At 40.3% G+C, this 22,015-nt stretch overlaps 1 protein-coding gene across 1 annotated transcript in view; it reads left to right on the top strand.

The window, feature by feature from the left end:
* Positions 1–22,015, top strand: part of DPF3 (double PHD fingers 3) — a 92,230-nt gene that overhangs the window by 25,243 nt on the left and 44,972 nt on the right. The window contains exons 3-7 of the mRNA XM_035900953.1: positions 4,670–4,797; positions 8,738–8,833; positions 9,880–9,918; positions 13,543–13,621; positions 13,944–13,985. Coding sequence (XP_035756846.1) covers positions 4,670–4,797; positions 8,738–8,833; positions 9,880–9,918; positions 13,543–13,621; positions 13,944–13,985 — 384 coding nt within the window. The remainder of the gene's footprint in view (positions 1–4,669; positions 4,798–8,737; positions 8,834–9,879; positions 9,919–13,542; positions 13,622–13,943; positions 13,986–22,015) is intronic.

The raw sequence follows: 22,015 nt of genomic DNA on the forward strand, positions 1-22,015 counted from the left end.
TACTAATCAAAAGAAAATTTATCTACAAACCTTCTTAAAATTTTTATATAAAAGTGTAAGCTTTTAGTTATAGTGCTTTTACTAGTACTTATTACTTGTAATAAAGATTACATTCTCTGAAATTGCAGTATCTGAAGAAGAGCTTGTGATACAAACTAGGAACTGCAATAGAAAGAATTTAGAACAATTAGTGGGTAGCAAATGTTATTACCTATATTTAAAAAGGATTTGGATGTGATTCAAGGATTTAAAGAGCCATAAATTCTACATGAACATTTGAGAAATTGATTGAAACGGTAATTAGGTATAAGCAGTAAAGCACCTGGGAAATGATGATATAGGAGGTTCTGACTCTTTTTAACTGAGGAAAAGCACGTCTCACTACTTTCTTAAAATTCTTTACATGATATGTAAAGGACTAAATAGATAAGGGGGTTGACAATTTACTTAGGCTTTCTGAAACCCTTTGGTATGTAATAGGCCTCCAAAGAGAAAAGAAGCATTGTCTTCGATCAAAACTTTTAGAACAAAAGATGAAACAAAGAACAAAAGGAACAAAGAACTTTCATTATAGAAAAAGGCTAATGGCTACTGCATCAAGGTTTGGTCTTTGGTCCAGTGTTGTGTAATATAGTAATGAACAAGCTGGAGAGAGGGAGTACCTTGTAAACTACAAAGATTTGCCCATAGTACAGAGTTATTTAGAGCCATCGTGGCCAGGGAAGTCTGTCTGGGCCTCCTTGGGGAGACCTGAATGTGCTTGGTGAATGGGCGGCGGGATGGACATTTTAATTTGTCACCTGCGTGCTCAAAGTGTTACTTAGGGGAAGTTCTTGGCCCTGTTACAAGGTTCCTAATTCTGCTTAGTATGCAGCTTGGACACTGCAGGACACTGCCTGAGGGGTAATATAAAGAATATTGTAATGCATTTGTTTAAATGGGGGACGTGGCTTCATCTGAAAATATCAGGTGCAGTATTGGCCCATCTTGGGAAGATTACTGAAGAATAAGAGGAAATTCAGAGAAGTCTGACAGGACAAAGCCATATGGCAAACTTTCTACAGCAGAGTAATAGAAAAGATTGTGACTGTATATCCTCAAAAGGAGATGAATAAAAAGAAATGACAAAAAAGTTTGCTCAAGAATTTCTGGTTTCCCCATCTCATAGCGAGAACAAGGGGGCAAGCAATAAAGTGAAGCACTCTTTCTTTCAAATCATGGTTTCACTGTTGAACTCGCTCAGGTGGGAAAACATCGAGGGCAAAAGTGTTATCGAAATTCAGAAAGGGCTGGGCTATTCTGTACATTTCCAGAAGAGCCAGATTTAGAATAACTGGAAGTAATACTGCACTTATCCCTCAGGACTGACCTGTTGGAGATAAAGATGAAGTGTAGTATTAGGGTAGATTATTTTCTTTGCATTTCTCTCCTGACCAACACGCATACCTTTTGCGGCATCTGATGTGACTGCATAGTACAGCACAACAACTATCAAAGCAAACAGAGGCAAGCGTGGGGTCACAGCTTAATTTCTCAAGCCTAGAAGATTCTCTCTGGCCTTGTTTGAAGCTTCTGACATCGGCTGGTGCCTTCATAAGCAGGGCAGTGCGTGGAATGGACCCCACCTTGCATCCCTACAACACTTCCTGTGGTCTGGGGGAAGCCTTGATCTTTCAGATGAAAACTACATTTCAGGCATTGAGTTGGCTTCTCAGTTTTCTTTAGGGTACTTTTCTAGCTTTTGTGGGAAAATCCTGGAGAGGTAAATAGGAAATAGAAAATTAGGGATTTAGTGAAATGAATGTAATGATCCCTAGTAGTGTTTATCTATTTCTCTAGGTTAACTGAACCATCGTTCAGATTGTTGGAGACTTATCTCTGAGGATTCAAAAAGTGGTTTGGAAATGTAATTTCCCTTACAAACTAGCCATCTTCCAGGAAGGACTGAATTCTTACAGAGATTGAATTCATTACTAAGAGGTTGTCTTTGGACCTTTGTAGGTTTTTATACTGTAAACTTTATAGTCCAGTTAAGATAGCATCTGCCATTTCCCACTTTCTAGAGCTACTTAGGAATGAAAATGGACTTCTAGAAGCTACCAGTGGAGAAGAAAATGAAGGAGTTGAACAGCAGTAAGCTTCGTGGGCAGATGGGAGGCAGCTGCCCTGAGTTTCTTCTTGCCAGAGTTCCTGCTCACCGACTTAACTTCTTGGTGACTCAATCTCCCCATCAGTAAACTGGGAATAAAAGTATTACCTCACACCGCCTTGTCAGTGGGATGTAAAATTTAACAATTAAGAGATGCTCTGAGAATTTTGTATGAAAAGTCTCCTGGAATGTCTCTGGTGGTAAGCAGCAGCACCACACAAACCAAACATGCCTATTAAAGACAGCTGCAGGTTTTTGACCTTAAAGCCTACCTTTACCTCTGTCTTAATGTTCAATGTCTCTGGAACAAACAGGAAGTAGTTTTACTTTCATATATATTTTATTTATCCCTCACCCCTTCCTTGCTCATTCCCTTTTCCTACTGCATTCATTTGCTGAGCGTATCAGTATCCAGAGACAGGCATAGCTTGTCACAGTGAAGATGTGTTTGTTTCTGATGCCCTTGAGCTTGCTTGAAGCTTCTTCTCTTGCTGAATGTATGATGACCCCTTGGGTTTTACAGTCCCATAAGGTTCTAAATACAAAGCAAATGCCCTTTTGCACCTAAGCACAGGACTTTGAAACCAAGCCAGGCCCTCAGCCAGAGATGATTATGGAGGTTCCTTAGTGACTTTAGCTTGAAGTGTCAGGATTTGCACATAAATCGAGTCTAAAATCCCTTCTTTCTATTGAAATGTCTGGATTTAGCATCCGGAGGGAGGTACTAGGAGTTCATACAGGGAAATTCAATCTGTACGATTCTCTGTTGACTTCTCTGTCTTTTATAGCTCAAGTAAGGGAGAAGTTTGGGAAGGTGGCATAATGGGTTTGTGTCCACAGCTTAATGCCAAAACCAGGGGCCTGTTTGAATAGACCTCCTTGTGATGAGAAGGGGGAACTGTTGACCCCATCCCATTGTGTGAGTTGTCCTGGGAGTTTCCTTTGAAAATCCCAGTGGTTTGGGTTTTCTGCATGGTTTGTACTCAGCCTTTCCCTCCATGAATAGAATAGCTTTTGCTGGAATTTGCGCTGGATTTTCTGTGGTTATTGGCTGAGCAATGCTCTCTCACTTCAGAAGGCTTGAGCTAGTGTGCTGTGGAAGCACTGATCAGGCACCCTGAATCATTTGCTGGCTTAGAGCTTTTCATATACAGAACAAACATATTCCTGGGACGCAATTGCCCCCAAGGAACAGATTATACTTTACTGTCCCAGGTGGAAGTGTTCATTCATTATTTGGATTGCAGGAGTGATTTGAGGCTTTATAAACACATGAATTTCTGCCCTGCAGAGTTTACAGCTCATGGTGATAGAAAGGCAGGAAGCTTCAGGCAGACTGGGGAACACAAAACACAGTCCTAAAAGATGAGAAGTGGACAGAGCTATGAAATAAGGACACCAGATGCTGTAGGTCCTGTACATTATTATTTTATAAATCTGTTGCCCCAGAGGAAGGAAGTAATTTTAGGAGGGAGGGAGTACTTGACAATGCCAAGGTGTGGATTTCTCAGGTAAAGAGATGCTCGGGATGTCTCCCTGCCATAGGGTTGCTCTAAATGAACTCCCACATGAGTAGGGTGGAGGCCAGGATCTGCAAGGAAAACAGAATTCTTCCCTAGGTGTATTTTAACATTTTGCTAAAATTAACTGTATTTGCTGTATTTGCCTGTCTGCTGCCCAGCCTCATAACCCAGTGGCGGCATTCGGAAGGGGGAAGGAGGCTCTGTTCCTTCGCTTGCATGGCAAGTTGCATCAAGCTTCCTCGCAAACCTGCGCCGTCTCATGGAGTCCTGTGCCCCAGCCCTGGCCCCGAGCCAGCCTGTGGCTTCTCCTCCAGTGGCTGGGGTCCTGTTTTATGGGCTGGATTCTGCCCTCTGAGCTGTGCTGACTGGTGTTTCTTCATCGGTGTAGGCCTGTTTAAAACAAACTGAAGATTTTTATCTAGTCAATGTTAACTAGAAATTCAAGACACCCCTTCGGGGTTTTGTTTTTGTTTTTTTTTTTTCAGTTTCAGTCCTCAGTGTTGGCCCCTCGCATTAGCTTTCTGCTTCCCCACGTGTGGGATGTGCCCTGGTGTGGGAGAATGCTACTTGTAAGCTGTGCAGTGCAAGCTGTGCCAGCTGCTGAATTGCATTAAACTGCTTTTCTACTTCAGGAGATCAGCTCTTCCTACTTGTTATTTCGGTGTGTTAGAAAGCCCTGCTTTTGTTCTTTATTTGAAGCATAGGGAGTTTACATAAAGGAGAAGGATTTTTCCCCCATTTATTTCCTCCTGATACAATATGACCAGCCTTTTTTTCCTGTAAGCAGACACAACGATTGAAAAGATAGCAGGTTTTCAGTAAGATAGAAATGAGTCCTATATGGGGATCCTTAGTGGTTAGAAGAAGAACTTGAAGAACTCTCCTTCAAGATAGAAACAAGCTTGAAAATCTGTCAGTCTTCTGCTTGTCATCTCTGACTTTCTGCTTGTTAACTGTCTGGGGGAGACACATACAGTCAGTGTGTTTTGTTTTTCAGAAGTTGATCTGCCTCTGAAAAAAGATGGGTTCACATCAGAAAGTACAACTCTGGAAGCCTTGCTGCGTGGAGAGGGAATAGAGAAAAAAACGGACACTAAAGAGGAAGACACTATGCAAGAAATCCAGGTAAAGGAGAGCCCTGTGCCCTGACAGCAGGGCTGAATTTTACAATTTGTCTCTAAGCCCAGCAGATTTTGTCCTGTGGCAGAACAGTGCATCTGTTGATAGTTGTGTCATTCTACTGTCAAAAATGTTATCAAACTATTGTGCTACACTGTGATGCTCAAAATGAACTTGGGATCTTGCACACTTCTCCTGTCACAAGAATCTTGGTCATTTGGCTGTGATCTGCACGGCTCCTGTGTTGGAATTTGTTTTGCAGCACTATTAGACGATTAGATATAAAACTGACAAGCAGAGATGGGTCCCAAACATAAACTGAATTTTAGTGCCTCAGATTTAAAGCCAATTTGGACATGGAGTTGAAGTTGGATTCACAGCTGCTGACTGTAGACAAAACCGTGTTATTGTCTTGTCTGTTTTTTCTTATACTGAGAAGCCTTCAGGAAGTACACAAGCAAAAGCAATCATTAAAAATATTCTAATGTTAATTATTGCAGTTATTATTATTGATGCAGGTATGAGAAACATTGCTTCTTTATATGCATTACGACTTGGAAGTTATTTGTCAAGATTCCATTTCATCCTTTAACAATTAAAAGCAGAAACACATTTGTGGGTCTGTCATAGAAGGAATTCAGCTAATATGAAGGGTTCTTACATAAGGACATGTCACTTTGTAAAGACATCTTAAATCGCTAGGGAAGAGGGCCTCCCCCCAGGGAGCAGCAGCAAGTCTTTGTTGATGCTAAAACACCTTTGTGCTATCAGTCTCTATTAGTGATTTTTAGCAGGGGCCATTGGCAATGTGTCATACTTGGTAATTTTGGCTGAGATACAACATGATGCATCTATACCTGAAACTAGTAAAAATCTGAGTGGGCAGCCCCATGCTAAATGAAACAGAAGAGCGTGGGCATCAAATCTATATTACTTGGAGCTCAGTCCTACTGGTCTGTTTGCTAGAAATTTCACACATGTCAGGGCAGCAAAATTAGGTTTCCCATTTCCAGTTCCATAGGTAAAGGAGCACCATCAAAGAGGAAACATCCTATGCTCATGGAGTAGGGAAAAGCTTGGCATGAGACCCCTTCTGTGTTTCCTTCTTCAGCAGTGTACCTGAGTCTATTAAACTGAGAGCCCTAAAGCTCTGTTTATACCTGCTTCCACGGTCACAAGAAGTTATGGTGCAGCATCCTTATGAGATTGGCAAGTGCCTTTGGATGTTGCTGTGCGATCTGAGCTCCCAAATTATCCCCAGCAGCAGTCCAAGGGAAGAGACTTTGGAGATGGTGGAACTGACACAATCTGGATATTGCAGAGCAGGGAGGGGGTGCAAAAATGCACAAAAAGTTTTCAGCTAAACTGCCCTAGTGGTGACCTGTCATCTGGGTGCTAGTTTCATCAGAACAGATGCAAAAGGTACGTCTTGCTGTTGTTTCTTATGCAAGCACAGCTTATCTGGATTCAGTCTATAGAGCAGTGATTGTCGAAGCCTTTACTAGTAGCCAGCTTTCAGTGTGTACTTTGGCACCTGGCAGCTAGACTGTACCAGATCAAAATCATGATCAGTGCCTTTTATCTGTATGACATTTAAATAAGAAAATGCGAATCTCTCTTTTGTGCCTTTGCATGCTCTCTGTGCTGTAATTTGAAAGGGCCCAGCCTCAGCAGTGGTGAGAGTGAGCAGGTGGGATAGACATAGCTGTAATTCCCACCTCAGCCACTTACCACCCCCTTGAACTCACAGTATCTGTCAGGAGAAGACTTGGTGCTTAGCTGCACTGAAGAACATTGGACTGGGAATCTCTTAGAAAGACAGAGTAGGAAAAGAAAAGTTACTTTGCTAAAAAGAGTAAGGGTTGTCCCTGCTAAATAAATGCAGTCATTGGGACCTGCTGTGTAGTTGGTATTTAATAGGGTTGAAGATTTTGCCCTACAGTAAATTGGTATTGAATGAGTGTCTCCGTCGTTTGCTGCAGAAGGCTTAGAATAGCCTTTAAACCATGCATCCCAAATGCTATGCCCCTTCTATCAAGAATTAAAGTCATTACCCTGGCAGGGTCACCAAATTCACACTTGGTTGCTTATTATATCTTTCCTAAACTGATGCTGCAATTTTAAACAAAGTCAGTGGTTTGTAATATTTCTCTTAACTGCTCTTGTGTAGTATTATTGTTGTAACCTACCTCCTTCCCCTCCTGCATACAATATGGTTGCAGCCATCTCTTTTTTTAGAGATACTTTAAGATATGAAGCAATGTGAAAATATAAACTCATATCAATAAATTTGCTTATTTTCTTACATACCACTAGTCTACTCATGTACAACATTTTCCAAGTGCTTCAGTTTCCTAAGATGAAGTCAATTAACGTCTGCAATTGCATGAATTTTGAAGAAACATTTTATGTTTGTAGAACTGGAACTTTCTTAACTTTTTTACATTCTCTAGTATTTACTGCTCTAGTAAATTGTATTTCATGATGGTCTGACCTCATTAATAGCCTCCTGAGATTTAAAAATAAAAGGAGCAAAACCAAGATGAAGACTTGACCCTCTACCATGTTCTAAAAGTTGTTTGTACTTTTTAAAAGGGACGCTGTCCAATATTAGTCTTAAAGATTTAGCTGATAAAATAAGAATAAATTTGCACAGTTGGTCTTCCAAATACAGGCTTTTTAAAAAGTGAAATTTCTGTTGTATTCTTTCACACAAATTCAGAATTTGGTGCTTGAGGTATGTAGGAAGGAGAGAAAGCAAGTGTGATTTGCTCCTATTCTCCCTCTTCTCCCTCCTCTCAAATAGCTGTTAACTATAGAAATTATAGGGGAGGAACAAACATAGTAAGACTGAAAAACCTCTCCCCATCAGTTTAAAGTCACTGATTTGAATCTCCATCATGGCTGCATGTTGTAATTTAAATGAATGGTGGCATGGCAAAGGTAAGTTAGTGATTCCAGATTAGTCCCTTACAAAATGGCACTGCACCATGAACAGCAGGAGTGGCTGGGGCCCGTTTTTGAATTTCTAGCAGACATGCCAAGGATTGAGGGGCTTTCAACAGGACTTCTTTCCACATTACTGTTGTGATGGTTGGCCTTGCCTTTGTCTGTGTGACGTCTGACTTGTGCATGTTTTCAGGGCAACCAGCCTGTGTTTGGCTCTATAGAGGTTACATTTCAAAAGATCAAGATAAAAGGATTGAAATTCCCTGGCATGGGCATCTCACAGTTATGCGAGATGATGAATTATTGTTCCTATTAAATAATTAATTGAAGGAACTATTGCTATTGTTCCTATTAACTTCAACAGGACCTGTGCTTCCTCAGCATTCTCATGCAGCAAGACCCCTGCTTCCAGATTACAGATTTGTACCTGTGGTGTAAACCCTGAAAGATATTGCTTTCTAGATCCATAAAACGTGCTGGAATATAAGGGGGAATTTTCTCTATTTTTGCTAAACAAAGAAAATTCTGAGCTGCCAAGCAGAACACTGATTTTGTTTGTTTGTTTGTTTGTTTGTTTTCTTAAAGTGCATTTTCAACATTAGAGGAAGACAAAAGAATTTAAGGTACAAGAAACCAAAATGAAAAAATCATGCAAACAATTTCCCAGACAGGGCCTGCAGTTATGTATACTAATGTTTGTGTTGTCTTGGGCTATCAGTGCTTGGTGGTGCCACTGTTGCTTCTTAGGAAGCTTTGTTTTGTAGTTGACTGATATCAGTGGTATTTTTTAATAAGAACTCCCTGGAGAACTGAGGGTGGAAGGGAAAGCAAATTTTGCTTTAGCAGAAAGAAGTAGGGGTTCTGGGATCTGATTTGGCATTATATCATTAATCAACTGTAATTTAATAACCTGCAGTCTCTGTGGTAAAGAGCAGCAGTTGGTTGTATGTGTCATCTTCTTTCCTTCTAACCATTCCTATTTATTGTTCAACCGCAGAGGGTTTTAGAAAATGATGAAAACGCAGATGAAGTGAATGAGGAAGAGGATTTGGAAGAAGATATTCCAAAACGAAAGAACAGGCCTAGAGGACGGGTAGGTGGAGTCTTTACTGGAATGGAAAAGGAGGAAGCAAACCTCTGCTTTCTAGTGTATATTTGTCACGTGTATTGTATATGCAAAGTGTATATCCATGTATATATGATAGCGATAACACTGTAGGTAATTTTCTGTCATATGGTCAAAGATGTTTTTAATATTTTTTCAGCTTATTTTTGTGAATTACCAAGAAAAAAAATATTTTGAGAGGAAAAAGCTGGAGTAAATTTATTGTAGTGTTGTATTTACAATTGTAATGTAAACTGTAATAATTATGATGACATCCTGCTATTACGATGCTCTTACTTTAAAGCAGCATTTACTAATTACAGAAAAGCAACAAATTCAGTCATGAAAGCCAAGAAAAAAAAATTAAGAAAAATAACTTGAACTGTGTTAATATGTTTCGCAGCTTTCTCCAAGGTAGCACTTTGTGGCTGACACTGGCCCTCTTGAGCCAATGGCAAATCTTCCATTTGCTTAAAATGGGCAATATTTTATCCTTAGGGGAGTCTGTGTCCCTTCTCTTACCTAAGATGTCTTTTCACAATTTCAGCAGGGCACCAGTTAAGTAAAGAGGCCAACATTTTAAAACTTGGAATCAACATTTTCAATTGTGGCCCCTTAAGCTAGGCATCTATTATAAACGTGAACACAACTCTCAGAAGTTTTGAGCATTTTCATCTTTCTTTGGCTCCAATGGATGCTGCAGGGGCACAGGAGCTCTCCTAGTACCTTTTGATGTGTTTGTAGGAGTCAAGCAAGAAGGGCCACATTTTAGGCCAAATGAGCAGGATATAACAGCTTTTGAATAAGAGAGAGACGTGAAACCACACTGAATACTTGCAATGTACTTATGCATCAGACCCTCTCTTTTGGTTTCTTCTGTTGTTGTGTTGTTTCAGTTTTCTGCTCCTCTTTATTTGGGAGCTTAAGTCCTTTAATATAAGATCAAAGCACTTTAATAATTGGATAAGTATATATTTCACCTTCCTTATTCTCAAAATCACCTGAATCAGTTTCTTTCTTTCTTTCTTTCTTAGCCAAAGACCCCCACCTGGAAAAAAATTTTCCAGAAAAATGTAAGTTTCAGAAAATTTGTATGAACCAGTAACCAAAACCAGGAGCTAGAACTGATACATGCACACAAGCTTGACTGTAGTGATCAACTAATATTCCAGGCTAACAACTCTTCTAATAAGTTGCTCTCACATAAATTGCGCATGCTGGTTAGGGTGAGTGAAAGGGAGTGAATAGCTAAAAACAATAAACTGCTGTGGAGAAGGGAATTTGCTGTATTCATATATCCCAGGCCTACACAAACAAAGTCCTGAAGTTACTGTTATGTGCAAAGTTTTAGTCCCCTGTTCTGGAAACTGTTTCAGAATAACTCTATCACTTTTTCTCTGCACTAGATGTCCCATTCATTTTGAAGCATAAATTTACGCCTTATTTTCTGCCTTAGAACTGGCCCCCTATTAAGTATAGGACCAGCAGGATCTCTTGCATTTTCTTGCAACTAACTCCTACTTGCTAGTGCCCTGGCTTCCTTCAGTGCAGAAAAAAAAAAAAAAAGAGAGAGAGAAGTCTGAAGAGTGCCAAATACTTTGAGCAATTTTTGGTTTTATTTGATGGCATCAATAACCAAAGCAAAATGTGGTATAAATTAGGATTTCAAAATTAGGGCCAGATTCCCTAGCTGCTGAAAACTGGTAAGCCTGAATTGCAGCCTGACTTGCGCCTGGTCACGAGTGTTTTGCCACTCTTCAAGCAGCGTTTTCTAATGTGAGCCTGACCCGGTATAGGGAACTGGGACCCAGGATTTGAAATTAGGGGACATGAAACCTGTGCAGCACTCTGTTTCTGGGAAGGAGTTGGTTAGGTTATTTTTAGAGGGCAGAAGAGGGGAAGGACATGCATAGGAAACTAGATCCTGCAGAGTGTGGCCTTTGGGGGATTCAGAGAAGGAGTGAGAAGGGCTGACAGCATCGTGCAGGATTAATGCAATAGAATTACCGGACTTCCCAAATTGCACATGCCCCTTCATTTCCCTATAGCATGATGTTATTTTTAATCCTGGACCCTCCATCTGTCCCTCTGGCTACCCTCTCTGGCTGCTTCAGGGTTGCTTCAAGGCTGCCATCCCCTTGGCTTCCAGGCCTCGCACGTCAAGTCTCGTAGTCTTTGCTGCGTCCCGTCAGGAGGATGAAGGCAGTCATGGATGACTGAATTCAGCAGACTGGAGTGCCGATGGCTGGCACGTGGCACTCGACTGAGTGCTTTGGGGCAGCTGCTCGGTTTCCTACCCCCTCAAGGCTAGCCCTGAAATTGTGGGAGCATTAGGAAGGACACTGAAGGCTGAAGAGATGGATTTACAGACGGAGCTTTTTACTATCTTTGCTGGACAAGGACAATGTGGTAGGAGCTGGGAAGGATAGTTTACCAGGAGATGCGAGAGGAATGCAGCTGCACCTGTACAGATTGCTTGTCAGCTGAATATCCCATGGGACAATTTCAAAGGCACTAAAGACATTTAGGAACCCAAGTCCCATTGAAAGTCACTGACTTGAAAAATCTCCCTCTGTGTGTTCAGTGCATGAAAAAGTCTATCTGACGTGCGGTCATGACATGAGTGCTGTACCCTCGCGTGTCTGTAGAGAACGTTTTGAAGGGAAACAGCTGGCTGTAAGACTAGTGAAACTCTGAGCAACAGACCTTAAATTGCCATCCCATTCTGAAAGGTGCCTATGTAAAAATAGTACCTTCTTACTCAACAGATCCATTCTCAGAGTGTAAACAGAGTCAGACCTACTGACTGGAGACAAAAATAAGACTTTACAGCTTTTTCACAGCCCTGAAAAGCCAATGCAGCTGGTTGGGTAGGGAAATTGGGTCCTAATCCAGGTATCAGCAGAAGTATTTATTAAGGGCCAATCACTTGTCTCTGTGAAGACTCTCTGATGAGCTGAGGGTTGTATAGGAGCTGCCATGGACCGAAATTCAGCTTACAGCACATTTTGCAGTAGTGAGGGAAGAAGGGAACTAGCCTGGGATTGATTTCATAGCCCAGAGGGGGTTTACAGAGCTGGCAGTCAGAGAGAAAATATTGCAGCCTAGTAAGATGATTTTATGTGATATGGTCAGTAAAGTAGCTTCCACCAAACAATTGTTGCTGGGGCCTTTTCCAGGGTGAAACTGCTTTTCAGTTCATCCTTACAAATCTCACTCTGCACGCGTGTGCTGATCTGCACAGAGGTCTTTGCAGAAGCCAGAGCTATACTTGTCATACCTAATAGTATTTACCCCATCCAGACAGCTGCAAATCCATGTCTTTCCTTCAGGACTGTGTGTTAAGAGTTAGACCTGAGCAATCCCAGGGAAATAATGTGTGAAGTTTTTATAAATCCCTGTTTTGACAGACTGCAGCAGGCCAGTGTAAAACTGTTCCTTGCTCCTTCTCTTTAGATGTCCGAAGGAATGCAGCTCAAATAGTGCTAGTTCAGTGCCAAATCCATAGAAGAGGGACAGTGCTCATATGACCAGTTTGTGCCTGGGGCACTAATATTCTCAGAATTTCTGCATCTTCACCAGCTTTACTTCATGCAGCTCTGTCCCCTTCTTATTTTCACATGCAAAAGCTTGAAGGATTTGAGTCAGGTGGCCTTGTCTAGGGTGAGAAACATCAACAGTTTAATAAGAGAAGCAGCAGACACAATTTTGTGGCTTTTAGCCAGGAATAGAGTAGCTGGCAGAATTAATAAAGGGCTATCTAGCCATCCACCTGCAGATCACTTCCTCAAATAAAGATCAAGTCTAAAATTATTGTCATCTATAGACTGTACATTAGTGAACATGAAAGAATTGAAGGCCTTGGCTCAGTCCCCAGTTCTACATCACAGACTCCACCATTGGACAGATATCAGCTGTCCCCTTGTTGGCATCTCAGCTGAGAAGGGTCAGGACCAAGTAACTTTGATGCTGAATTTCATTCTTACCCCTGGAGCTCAGGACAGAGCAGTCTGTGCTGTGGAGAAACAGAGCTTTTCAGTTTCCAGGACTGCCCACTTGGTATGTCATAGGAACACAGAACTGCAGAGAGACCTTTCTGGGTAATTCCCCTTCTCTGTTATTGCAGGTAGCCATGTTTGGCTTTTTAATCTTTTCCATTAACTGACCAAAGCTCCATTTTATAATTAGTCATGGTATCTTTGTCCCAGAAGGCTATTTCAAAACATTGCTTTTCAGCTAGAAACCAAACCAAACCAAACAACCCCCCTTTGAAAATATTAAAGGAAATAATTTTACCTCTGTTTTATTTTGGGGCCTGTTTTCTGGCTGATTTAATGGTTATATTTATCCTCTAACACCTGTTCATCTATCCATTCATTCATATTCAGTTAAGCAAGGTATTTGAACATCTTCAGAAATGAATGTGTGATGATACTCCACTGAATATGTGCTGGCAGTGACCTACTGCTATGGATGAACAGGTTGGGTTATCTGTGGAGGGGATCTCCACTACATTACAAGGTCCATTAACATAGTGTATATCTTAGGAGATGAAGGGTCAAGTCCACCCTTGACAAACCTATATGGAAGCTGAGGATTTGTTTAGTTTATATTGCACATTTTTCATAGGAGGGTGAGGGGCGCAAGGAGACCTGAGGGGTGATGAAATAATGTTAACATTCCTCTTGTCCTTGCAGGCTCGGGGATCTGGAGGTGGCAGGAGACGGAATGATGCTGCCTCCCAGGATGACCATGACAAACCCTATGTTTGTGACAGTAAGTAGCACCCAGACAGCTGATTCTGCTTCCAGCCTGGTCCTACCAGCTCAGTGCACTCAGGGCTTCATCTTTTCCCTTCCAGCAAAACATTCTGTTGCTCTCTGACTTGCATGTTTGCCACCTGCTGCTGCTGCTACTCTTGGTGTTTTTGCATGAAGGAAATAAAATTAAGTCCTCGGCAAGACTCTGCTTCCGTTTGCCCTATAATAAATCATCTCTTATATTTTCTTTCTCTTTCTCCTTCTTTTTCTGGCTTCTCTGCCTTTTGTCTTCCTTTCCCCCATGTAAGATTCACCCTCTATTTCTCTCTCTGTTTCAGATAGTTACAAACAAAAGCATAACTCAAAAATCTCCGACAAAGGTACTTCACCCTTGTTGTATCTCTTCATATATTTGGTGATTCTCTTTCCTTCAGTCCTTTTAAAATCTCACTGGGATAAACTTTGAAGGTCTTATTCTCATCCCTCACTCAGAAAGTATTCTTGTGGCATCATCAGGAGATGATCCCTCCTAAGAAACAAACACCACTGGAAGGCTTTGTTTTGATAACTATTCCCTTTCAATATGGCCATGCTGTTTGACATCTTGCAGGTGAAGTCAGGCATTGCCCCAGCTGAAAAATTATACCAGAGCCCAATGCCTAAACTGAAGAAGGATGCCAAGAAGGAGGAAGTCCAATATTTGATACACAATGTTTTGGTTTTTTTTTTTTTACAGTCTAGTCCTTAGTGCTTTCCTTCTCTTTTTGATATTCTTTTTTGCTTCACTATGCCATTTCATTGAAGGGCACTTATCTTACCCATGTGCTTTTGAGGTTTCCCATCTTAGGGCTTACTGTAGAGTGCACATGCAATAATTTGTGCTACTGGGTACCTTCTATCCTATAAGACAATAACGTAACAAAAGTTATTAGAAGTAGGAGAATAGCAGGAGGTCTTCAGTTCTGTGATCCAAAAATGTTTGGTGGTTTTGAGGACAATTAGAATCCCCCTTTCTCCACTATTTACCAATCTTGCAATGTTACTGACCTTCAAAGACCAACTGTTACTATGTCAGTCTATGGGGGTATTCCCTGCTTTTTCTAAAAACATGAAGGAATAAGGAGCATGCATGGTAAATAAGAACTATATTACATGTGATCATATCATATTCTTTTATGGTGAGACCAGGTGACCCTGCACAGTACAGTGGTGGACATGTTGGGTATTTTGCTTCAGCAAGGTGGATATTCTAAGGGCAATGAGTAGAAATGGGAAGACTTGCACATGAATGGGAGCATCTGAACATATGATCAAGGAGGAAGAGCTTTTTAGGATTTGAAGAGTCAGGAGATCTCTACTTGTGGCTAAACAGCTGTCCTTATACGTTAGAAGAACTAAAATGTGTCTTCTAAGACTTCTCTGGGAGCCCAGTATGTAGCTTGCTGAGATCCACAGCTTTCCTCTGCTGACATATGCATAACTGTCTTTATCTCTTTTCTGGAACATCCTTCTAAATCCAAGGACACTTGTCAGTGGTAGTCATTTTGGGCATAATGAGACTCTATTGTCTGATCTTGCTTTGCTTCTGGATCTTACAGAGAACTTGCAGCATGCATGGTAGTGATTTGCACAGAGTAGATAATACATCTAAGATATCAAAGCAGGCAGCAGAAATCTGGGCTGAAGTCAAGGCTCTGGTACATTGTTGTACTGATGGAATTTTGCCTTGGCTTACATTTTGGAGCATAAATTTCCTCTTTGGTTTTGGAAATAAAAACTTTCCTATTTCATTTGGCTGATACCTTTCGTTTTTAGGAAACTTATAGTTAGAGGTGAGTCATAAGAAGTTTTGGAATCCAGACTTTATGCAGTGACTCCTCCTTTTCCATTGTACATAGCTGAGAAAAGGGTTATGTAGTAGCAGAACTCTTTTACCTGTCTGTGGAGCAGAAGGAAAGAACTATCCCAATCGTAATGCCATCATCCTGAAGTAATATCCTGCCCTTGTTAACTTTCTGCAGAAATATTACATACAATTGATTGTGAATAATTGGCTTAAGCCGAGGCCTCGTTCCTGCTTGGGTCAATTTCTTGAATCAATTTTTTTCTTTGAAATTATTTGCTAAATATTTTTATAGATAAATCTCAATGTAATCATGGTAGGTTAGAAAGTGGTTTGCAGTACTCCATGTACAGATATTTTGGGCAGATAGTTTTGTTTTACATGGAAACATGCAGGTCAAAAATAGTGAATCCGTTTCCTGTTTGGGAAAAAACGATTCCCACAATCACATTATTGGTATAAATAATTACCTCAATGGGTTGACACTTTACTTTTTCTGTATATTATTTAATTTACCTCCAGATTGCTTTTTCTGCAAGTGTTGTGATATTTGAGTTTGGAAAGTGACCACAAAGAAGAAAGCATAAGCATATCTAAACCAAATTAATTTTCTTATTTAACTGCATGGGCACAAAAAATGATTTGTGGTGAAGAACTACTCTGCTCTTTTTTCGTAGTTACACATCCATATTTATGGGAAAAAAGAATGTATCACCAGCCTTCATCAGTAATAAAAAGGTTATGGGAAAAAAAGTAGTCTGCGTGTCAGTAAGAAGATGCAAGAGCGGTACCCAGCTGACACTGCCCCTTGTGTTGGAAGATAGCAATGTTATTTCTGAAAAGGCCTGCCTTTTTTGGAAGAGGTATTCAGCTATACACCAATATTAAACCTGGTCCCAATACTAAAACTGACTGGAAATATGGAATTTCTATATGGAGGAAGGTTTTCAAAGCTCAAAATGCTTTGTCATCCTGGTTGGTTGCTTGTTTTGTGGAATGAAATATCCTGAAATACTTCAGCTGATTTTATTGAGCATCTACTGTATCAGAAGTTCAGAATAAAATGTTTGACTTTTCAAAGCATCGATAGAATTGCTAACATAATCATGAAATGGTTTGTTTCATCAAATCAGCAAGTGGAAAACTAGTTGGTCGGATTTTCAAACAGTTGCATTGGATAGTGTTGTGCCTTGAGGACCTTGGGGATACACAGTGGGATAATGAAAGTGGCAGGACAGCCTGGTATGAGGTGGGTATAGGCTGGAAATGGTCATGTAGCCCAATGCATCAGCTGATGTATGAGACCAGACCCAAACATAGCTTGGATACCTGGCTAGGAGACAGAGCAAGTGCCTCAAAGGATAGTGAAAAGTAGGGCTTGAGGAGTAAAGCAAAGTCTCTGATGTCAAGCAAGAGAACTGGAAAATACGCCACCACAGCTGTCCATGATAAACTGAGCATGTGACTTTTAGAGGAGGGACAGAGTGAACAAATGTATGAATACCTACGTATGTAATAAGAATAGATGTCATGTTGTCAAATGATCAGCTGGGGAGCTGTCCGTTCTACCACAGTGGTCTACTTAAAAAATGTTCTACTATTTTCATATTGTTTATTATATATGATTTACACTTTTTTTTTTTAAAAAAAAAAAAAACTTCTAAGTTTTATCTAGAAACTTGTATTCTGGTTTAAAAGTCGCAATCAGTTGTAGCACCTGAGCTTCAGATGTCTGCTTCCTTTAGCCAGAGCGGTTTGTGCTGAACCTCTACAAGTTATTAACTTTCCTGCTGTCTGTACTCATTTGTCTGCTTTCATTCTTCTCATGTTCCCACGGAGACTTACCTATGTACATACTTCCAGCTTTGTTTTCTGTCCTTCTATGTATGGAAGATTTCCCTTGCCCATCTCTAAAAGAAGTTGTTTCTTTCTTTCCCTTTTACCAATATGTCCTTGTCTCCTTTTAGTTTTATTCCTGTATAAACTTCTATTTTAGCATAACAACTTATGTTTGTATCTTATCCTTTATTTGCAGTCCCTCTGAGGCTGAGATATGCATTCAGATCCATTCCTTGTGCAAAATGAGAATTGACTGAAACCTTCCTATGATCTCTGCTGGATCAGTGACTAATGCAACCTTGCATGTACCCAGAGACACTGATCCTATAGTTTTTTGTAGAAGCTGATTCTTTTGTAAAAAACTTTGCTTTCAGGTTTCTCTAGTTACTTAACCTCAATTTTCTCTGCTGCAGTCTAAGACCAGCAGTTCTTGCTATCTTCTTAGTGTATAACAAGTCTTCTTTCTATGTCTGTAAATGGTTATGGGGGCTTCTTTCAGCTGTGTTTTCTTCAGCCCTTTTACTAAGCTTGTTTCTTTTCTCTGAAAAGTCTCCAAAGGGTCTTATTTAAGTAGCAGTGGCCAGAACTAAGTAGAATGTGCTGTTCTGAGGATAGAAGCAGTTCAGAAGACAAATGGTTGATACGTTTACATGTAACTTACATTTACTTATAGAACTTGGATTTATGCAGCTTGCTCTGTTATGTGTCTATGGGAGGTACAGAGATGGCTGACCTAACAGGTTGCTCAGTAAACCCTTTTTCAATGCAAGACGCTCCTCTCCAGTGCTGTGTCACGTTTCAGTGGCAAAGGCGTTTCCATCCTTGCCCACCATGTGAGTTCATATTTAATATACCATTTGCTATAGCTTCTTGTTCCTTCCCTGTTCAACCTGTTGCTACTCAGGCAGATTATCTATTTGTTTAGTTTCCTCATTATACTGCGTTCTCCTGTTTATACTGTGTTTTATTTATCTATAGTAGATGTCATATTAATATTCACTAATCACGTTACTGTTTGAAAGAATTCTTCAATTAATGAAGCTCATAACTTTTTATTATTATTCCAGTATTTTTGCCAACTATCAGTTCTCTGCATGTTTGATTCTTTCACTCTCTATTCTACCCTCCAAACTGATGATAAAAGCAGAGGCAAACATTGGGCCCAGAACAGACACTTTCAGGTGCTTGAAGATGCAGAAAGGTGCTTTGTGAAGTTTTTTAAAAAAATAGGCTCCTAATTCTCACTGATTTCAACCGGAGGTAGGCTCCTAAACTATTTTCACTGACTATCCCACTAAGTGCCTATCTGCTTGTACTGTGCCTACAGATCATGTAAGGCTTGGTGCCTAAGTGGACACTTTGAACTTGACTTTGAGCAACTAATAATTATTCAGAACATGGTTTTGTTTTTAAAAATGCTTGACCCAACATCCAAATCACTATGGCTTGAAACTTCCTCCTCCTTTTTCTGTAAGTAAGTTCATCATCCAGTGGGGCAATGAAATGTCATTATATTGAGGTTAATTTTTTTCTTACCAATTCCCTTTCTCCACTAAATGTATTGTAGATTCTGTCAACAAAAGGCTGGAGTCTTCAGGCAGTTTAAGTGACTTAAGATGAACAGATTCCACTGAGTTTCAGTGGGTACTGAGGAGCTCTCTCTTTTAGTTTCCTTAGAAAATCCCAGTTAAATATTATGTTGTTCTATCATGACTTGCCAAATGCAGTCCCTTGAGGCCTATTCTTTAGGAACTATTTTATTGTATGTGTTTGCAAAGTGACGACTCAAGTTTGCTACCTTCACCTGCCTTCTTTCTCATCTCCTTGGCACAGACCTGATCCTGTCATACTCATTTGAACAAACATCTCATTGATTCTCTGGAAGGTTTGCTGGAATACAAAAGGTCTACAAGATAAATGTGATTTAGCTTGATTTTTACCAGTTCTCTGAGATTTAATCCATTGCCTTAGTATTCTCACAGATGCTATGAATGAGTCCAACACTACTAACTGCTGCTTCTTAGGACAGACCTTTGGTTAAATATCACAATGACAAGCTGATTTGAAAATGCTTTGACTATAGCATTGTGGTTTTACGTGCTTCTCATAAACCTCCATCATGACTTCAGCTTCCCTTTAAACTATTAGCAGTTTAAGCCCTAAATCGTCTCCTGGTATTATCCTTTCTAGCGAATCCCTAAGTAGTTAATAAGCAGTAAGATCTAGAATAAGATGATTGTTCAGATGAACCTAACAAACAACTCTCCCACTATAGCTGCTACACTTGGCATTCATTGACTACATTATTGGTAGAAAAGCCAAGATTAGAGAGGCAAGAACACTTTGGTTTTATGGGGTTTTTGGTTTTTGTGTTTTTGGTTTTTTGGGGTTTTTTTTTTAATATTTAATAACACAGGTCTAGAATAGAGCATGTGGTAAAAGGAGAACAGAATTGACTCTGATAGTTGAACGTTTTCTACTCATATAGGCTGCCTGTTTTATCCTTTGCCTCTGCTAGCAATTCATTTATTGAAGTGTGGACATATATATCGTTGACCTGTGCATGTTTTGTGCTGGAGTTCAGCATTCCTGTGATCTTAATACAGGAGGTAGATTCTGGGACTTGTCCTCTGGGGGCACTGAAGCAAGGACTATTTACTACCTACGGACAATCCCCTATGAACTGTGATACTAAATAGCTGCTCTAATACTAGAAGTGTATAGCATGACAATACTGATCAGAGAGGGACAAACATAATGCCTTTCCATCAGTGGAGGTCAAAATACACTGTTAGCATTTGAGATCTCTAGATGTGCCAGAGTGTAGACATAACTGTGACAGGGGAGGTTATATTACCAAACCAGTGCAAAACAAGGAATGTTTTTTTTGGAGTGGAGTGAATGGTGGGACAGGAAGGTAACTTTGAGGAATGAGTGCCTGCCAGCAGTTAACTTAAGAGTTGGCATTTAACACGTCCCAGCTGAGAAGAAAGAACAGGAGACCAAGGAGAAAAGCAAAGAAAGACAATGAGGGGGCCAAGATTCAGTGACAAAAAAAAAAAAAAAAGGCATGTACTCCCCCAATTTCCTGTTTCTACTGAAAACATGGATTGTTTCCTTCTGTCTCATACTGGTGACAGATTGTGCAAAATGTATGTGGAGAGCTGGCTGGAACATAGCTCACAGCCTGCCAAGGACCAAATGTGTAACAATTTCAAAATGACAGCAACACAGCCATTAAATATTTGATGAGGAAGTCTTTTAAGTCATAGATTTCAAATCCTCTTTTAAAGTGGGGGAAGTATTTTATATTAATTTTACTCATTGAGAAACGTAAACTGAGTGAGAATTTGCTTATCCAAAGAGTTGCAGGCTGTTACAGGCCAGAATTTAGAACAGAGCTCTCTTTTATGGAGCACTGAATGCTTGTGATTAAACTGTCTGCAAATTACATTTTTCCCCTAAACATAGTTGTGTAAGGTCTTCATTTCAGTCTTCAAATTGGAAGAAGAGTAAGGTTCATCGCAGGCTAGTGTCTGGTGACCTGATAAACTCTCCCTCTCTTCCCCATTTGTGGTATTTGATCTGCACTGCTGTATTACTGCTTACTTACCCAGTTTGTTCCTAAGACGTCATTCACATCGGGTTATAGCAAAATCTATCCTTTGAATGCAGGAGGAATTGGAGTGGGTTACGTTCTATGAGCTCCTGCTGTTCTCACTGGGCTCGGCTACCTAATTAAAGATCAAGTCAACTTCCCAGTGTTGAGATTCAGGACGAAATCTACCACATGCGAGGATGATGAGCCTATCCAGCAAGGAAAATTAAAGACAAAAAAAAAAGTCAAAGCTGCTGAAAGGAAGGCAAGGCCACCCAGCAAAGTTTAGGAAAGGCACGCTCTTACCTGCTATGTGTGAGCTGCACAGTGTTAGAAAACGTAATCACCAGCATACATTTCAGACTGGGGGAACCAGTTCGCATTATGCTTTTGTCAGCTCAGAGAATGAGAAAGATGTGGTGTGAGCACTGGTCTGGATGCTGGAACTCATGAATTCCAATCCTGGTAATGGCAAAAGATCACTGTGTGGGCAAGTCACTTAACCCCTCTGTGGTTCGCTTTTTTCAGAAGTGAAATGAGAATAGTATTTCCCACTCAGGAATGTGGAGGAAGATTAATTAATGTTTGAAAAGCCAGTCTTGCGGTGGGAAGAGTTATATAAGAGCTAAGTGTTTATTAATGGTTGCCCTTTTATAGAAACTACTTCTTAGCACGGTGATATGGCTGATTAATAAAATGTGCTCTATCTGGAAAATAAGAGATTAGGGTGAATTCAGGAAGATTCAATCTATTGGAGAAACCATGAAGTTCTGACTTAGCTTTTATTCTAGCAAAGTCTCACTGAAGGCAATGGTTCTTTTGCCTGACTAATATCATAATACCTTTTTTCCCTGCAAAAGTCAATTTGCTTGGGGAATAGGAAATCTCTGCATTTTCAACTCATGGCATCACTTCGGAATTTTTCCGTGACAGAACATGAATTTGAAAGGTGGAAAAGTCTAGACACCAAGAAAAAAAGCTGCTGGAAACTGCACATCTTTGGTCCTACAAAGGATCTGCTGGGACTGTGTAAACAGTAGTCCTTTGCCTCAGCTCTGGTTATAAAGCCCTCCAAATTCTTTTTTAGCTAGGCACGTCTCAGCTTGCTGCCACCCTTGAAGGCCATCTGA

The sequence above is a fragment of the Egretta garzetta genome, unplaced genomic scaffold (genome assembly GCF_000687185.1).
Source record: "Egretta garzetta isolate BGI_Z169 unplaced genomic scaffold, ASM68718v1 scaffold828, whole genome shotgun sequence".
NCBI classification, from domain to species: domain Eukaryota; kingdom Metazoa; phylum Chordata; class Aves; order Pelecaniformes; family Ardeidae; genus Egretta; species Egretta garzetta.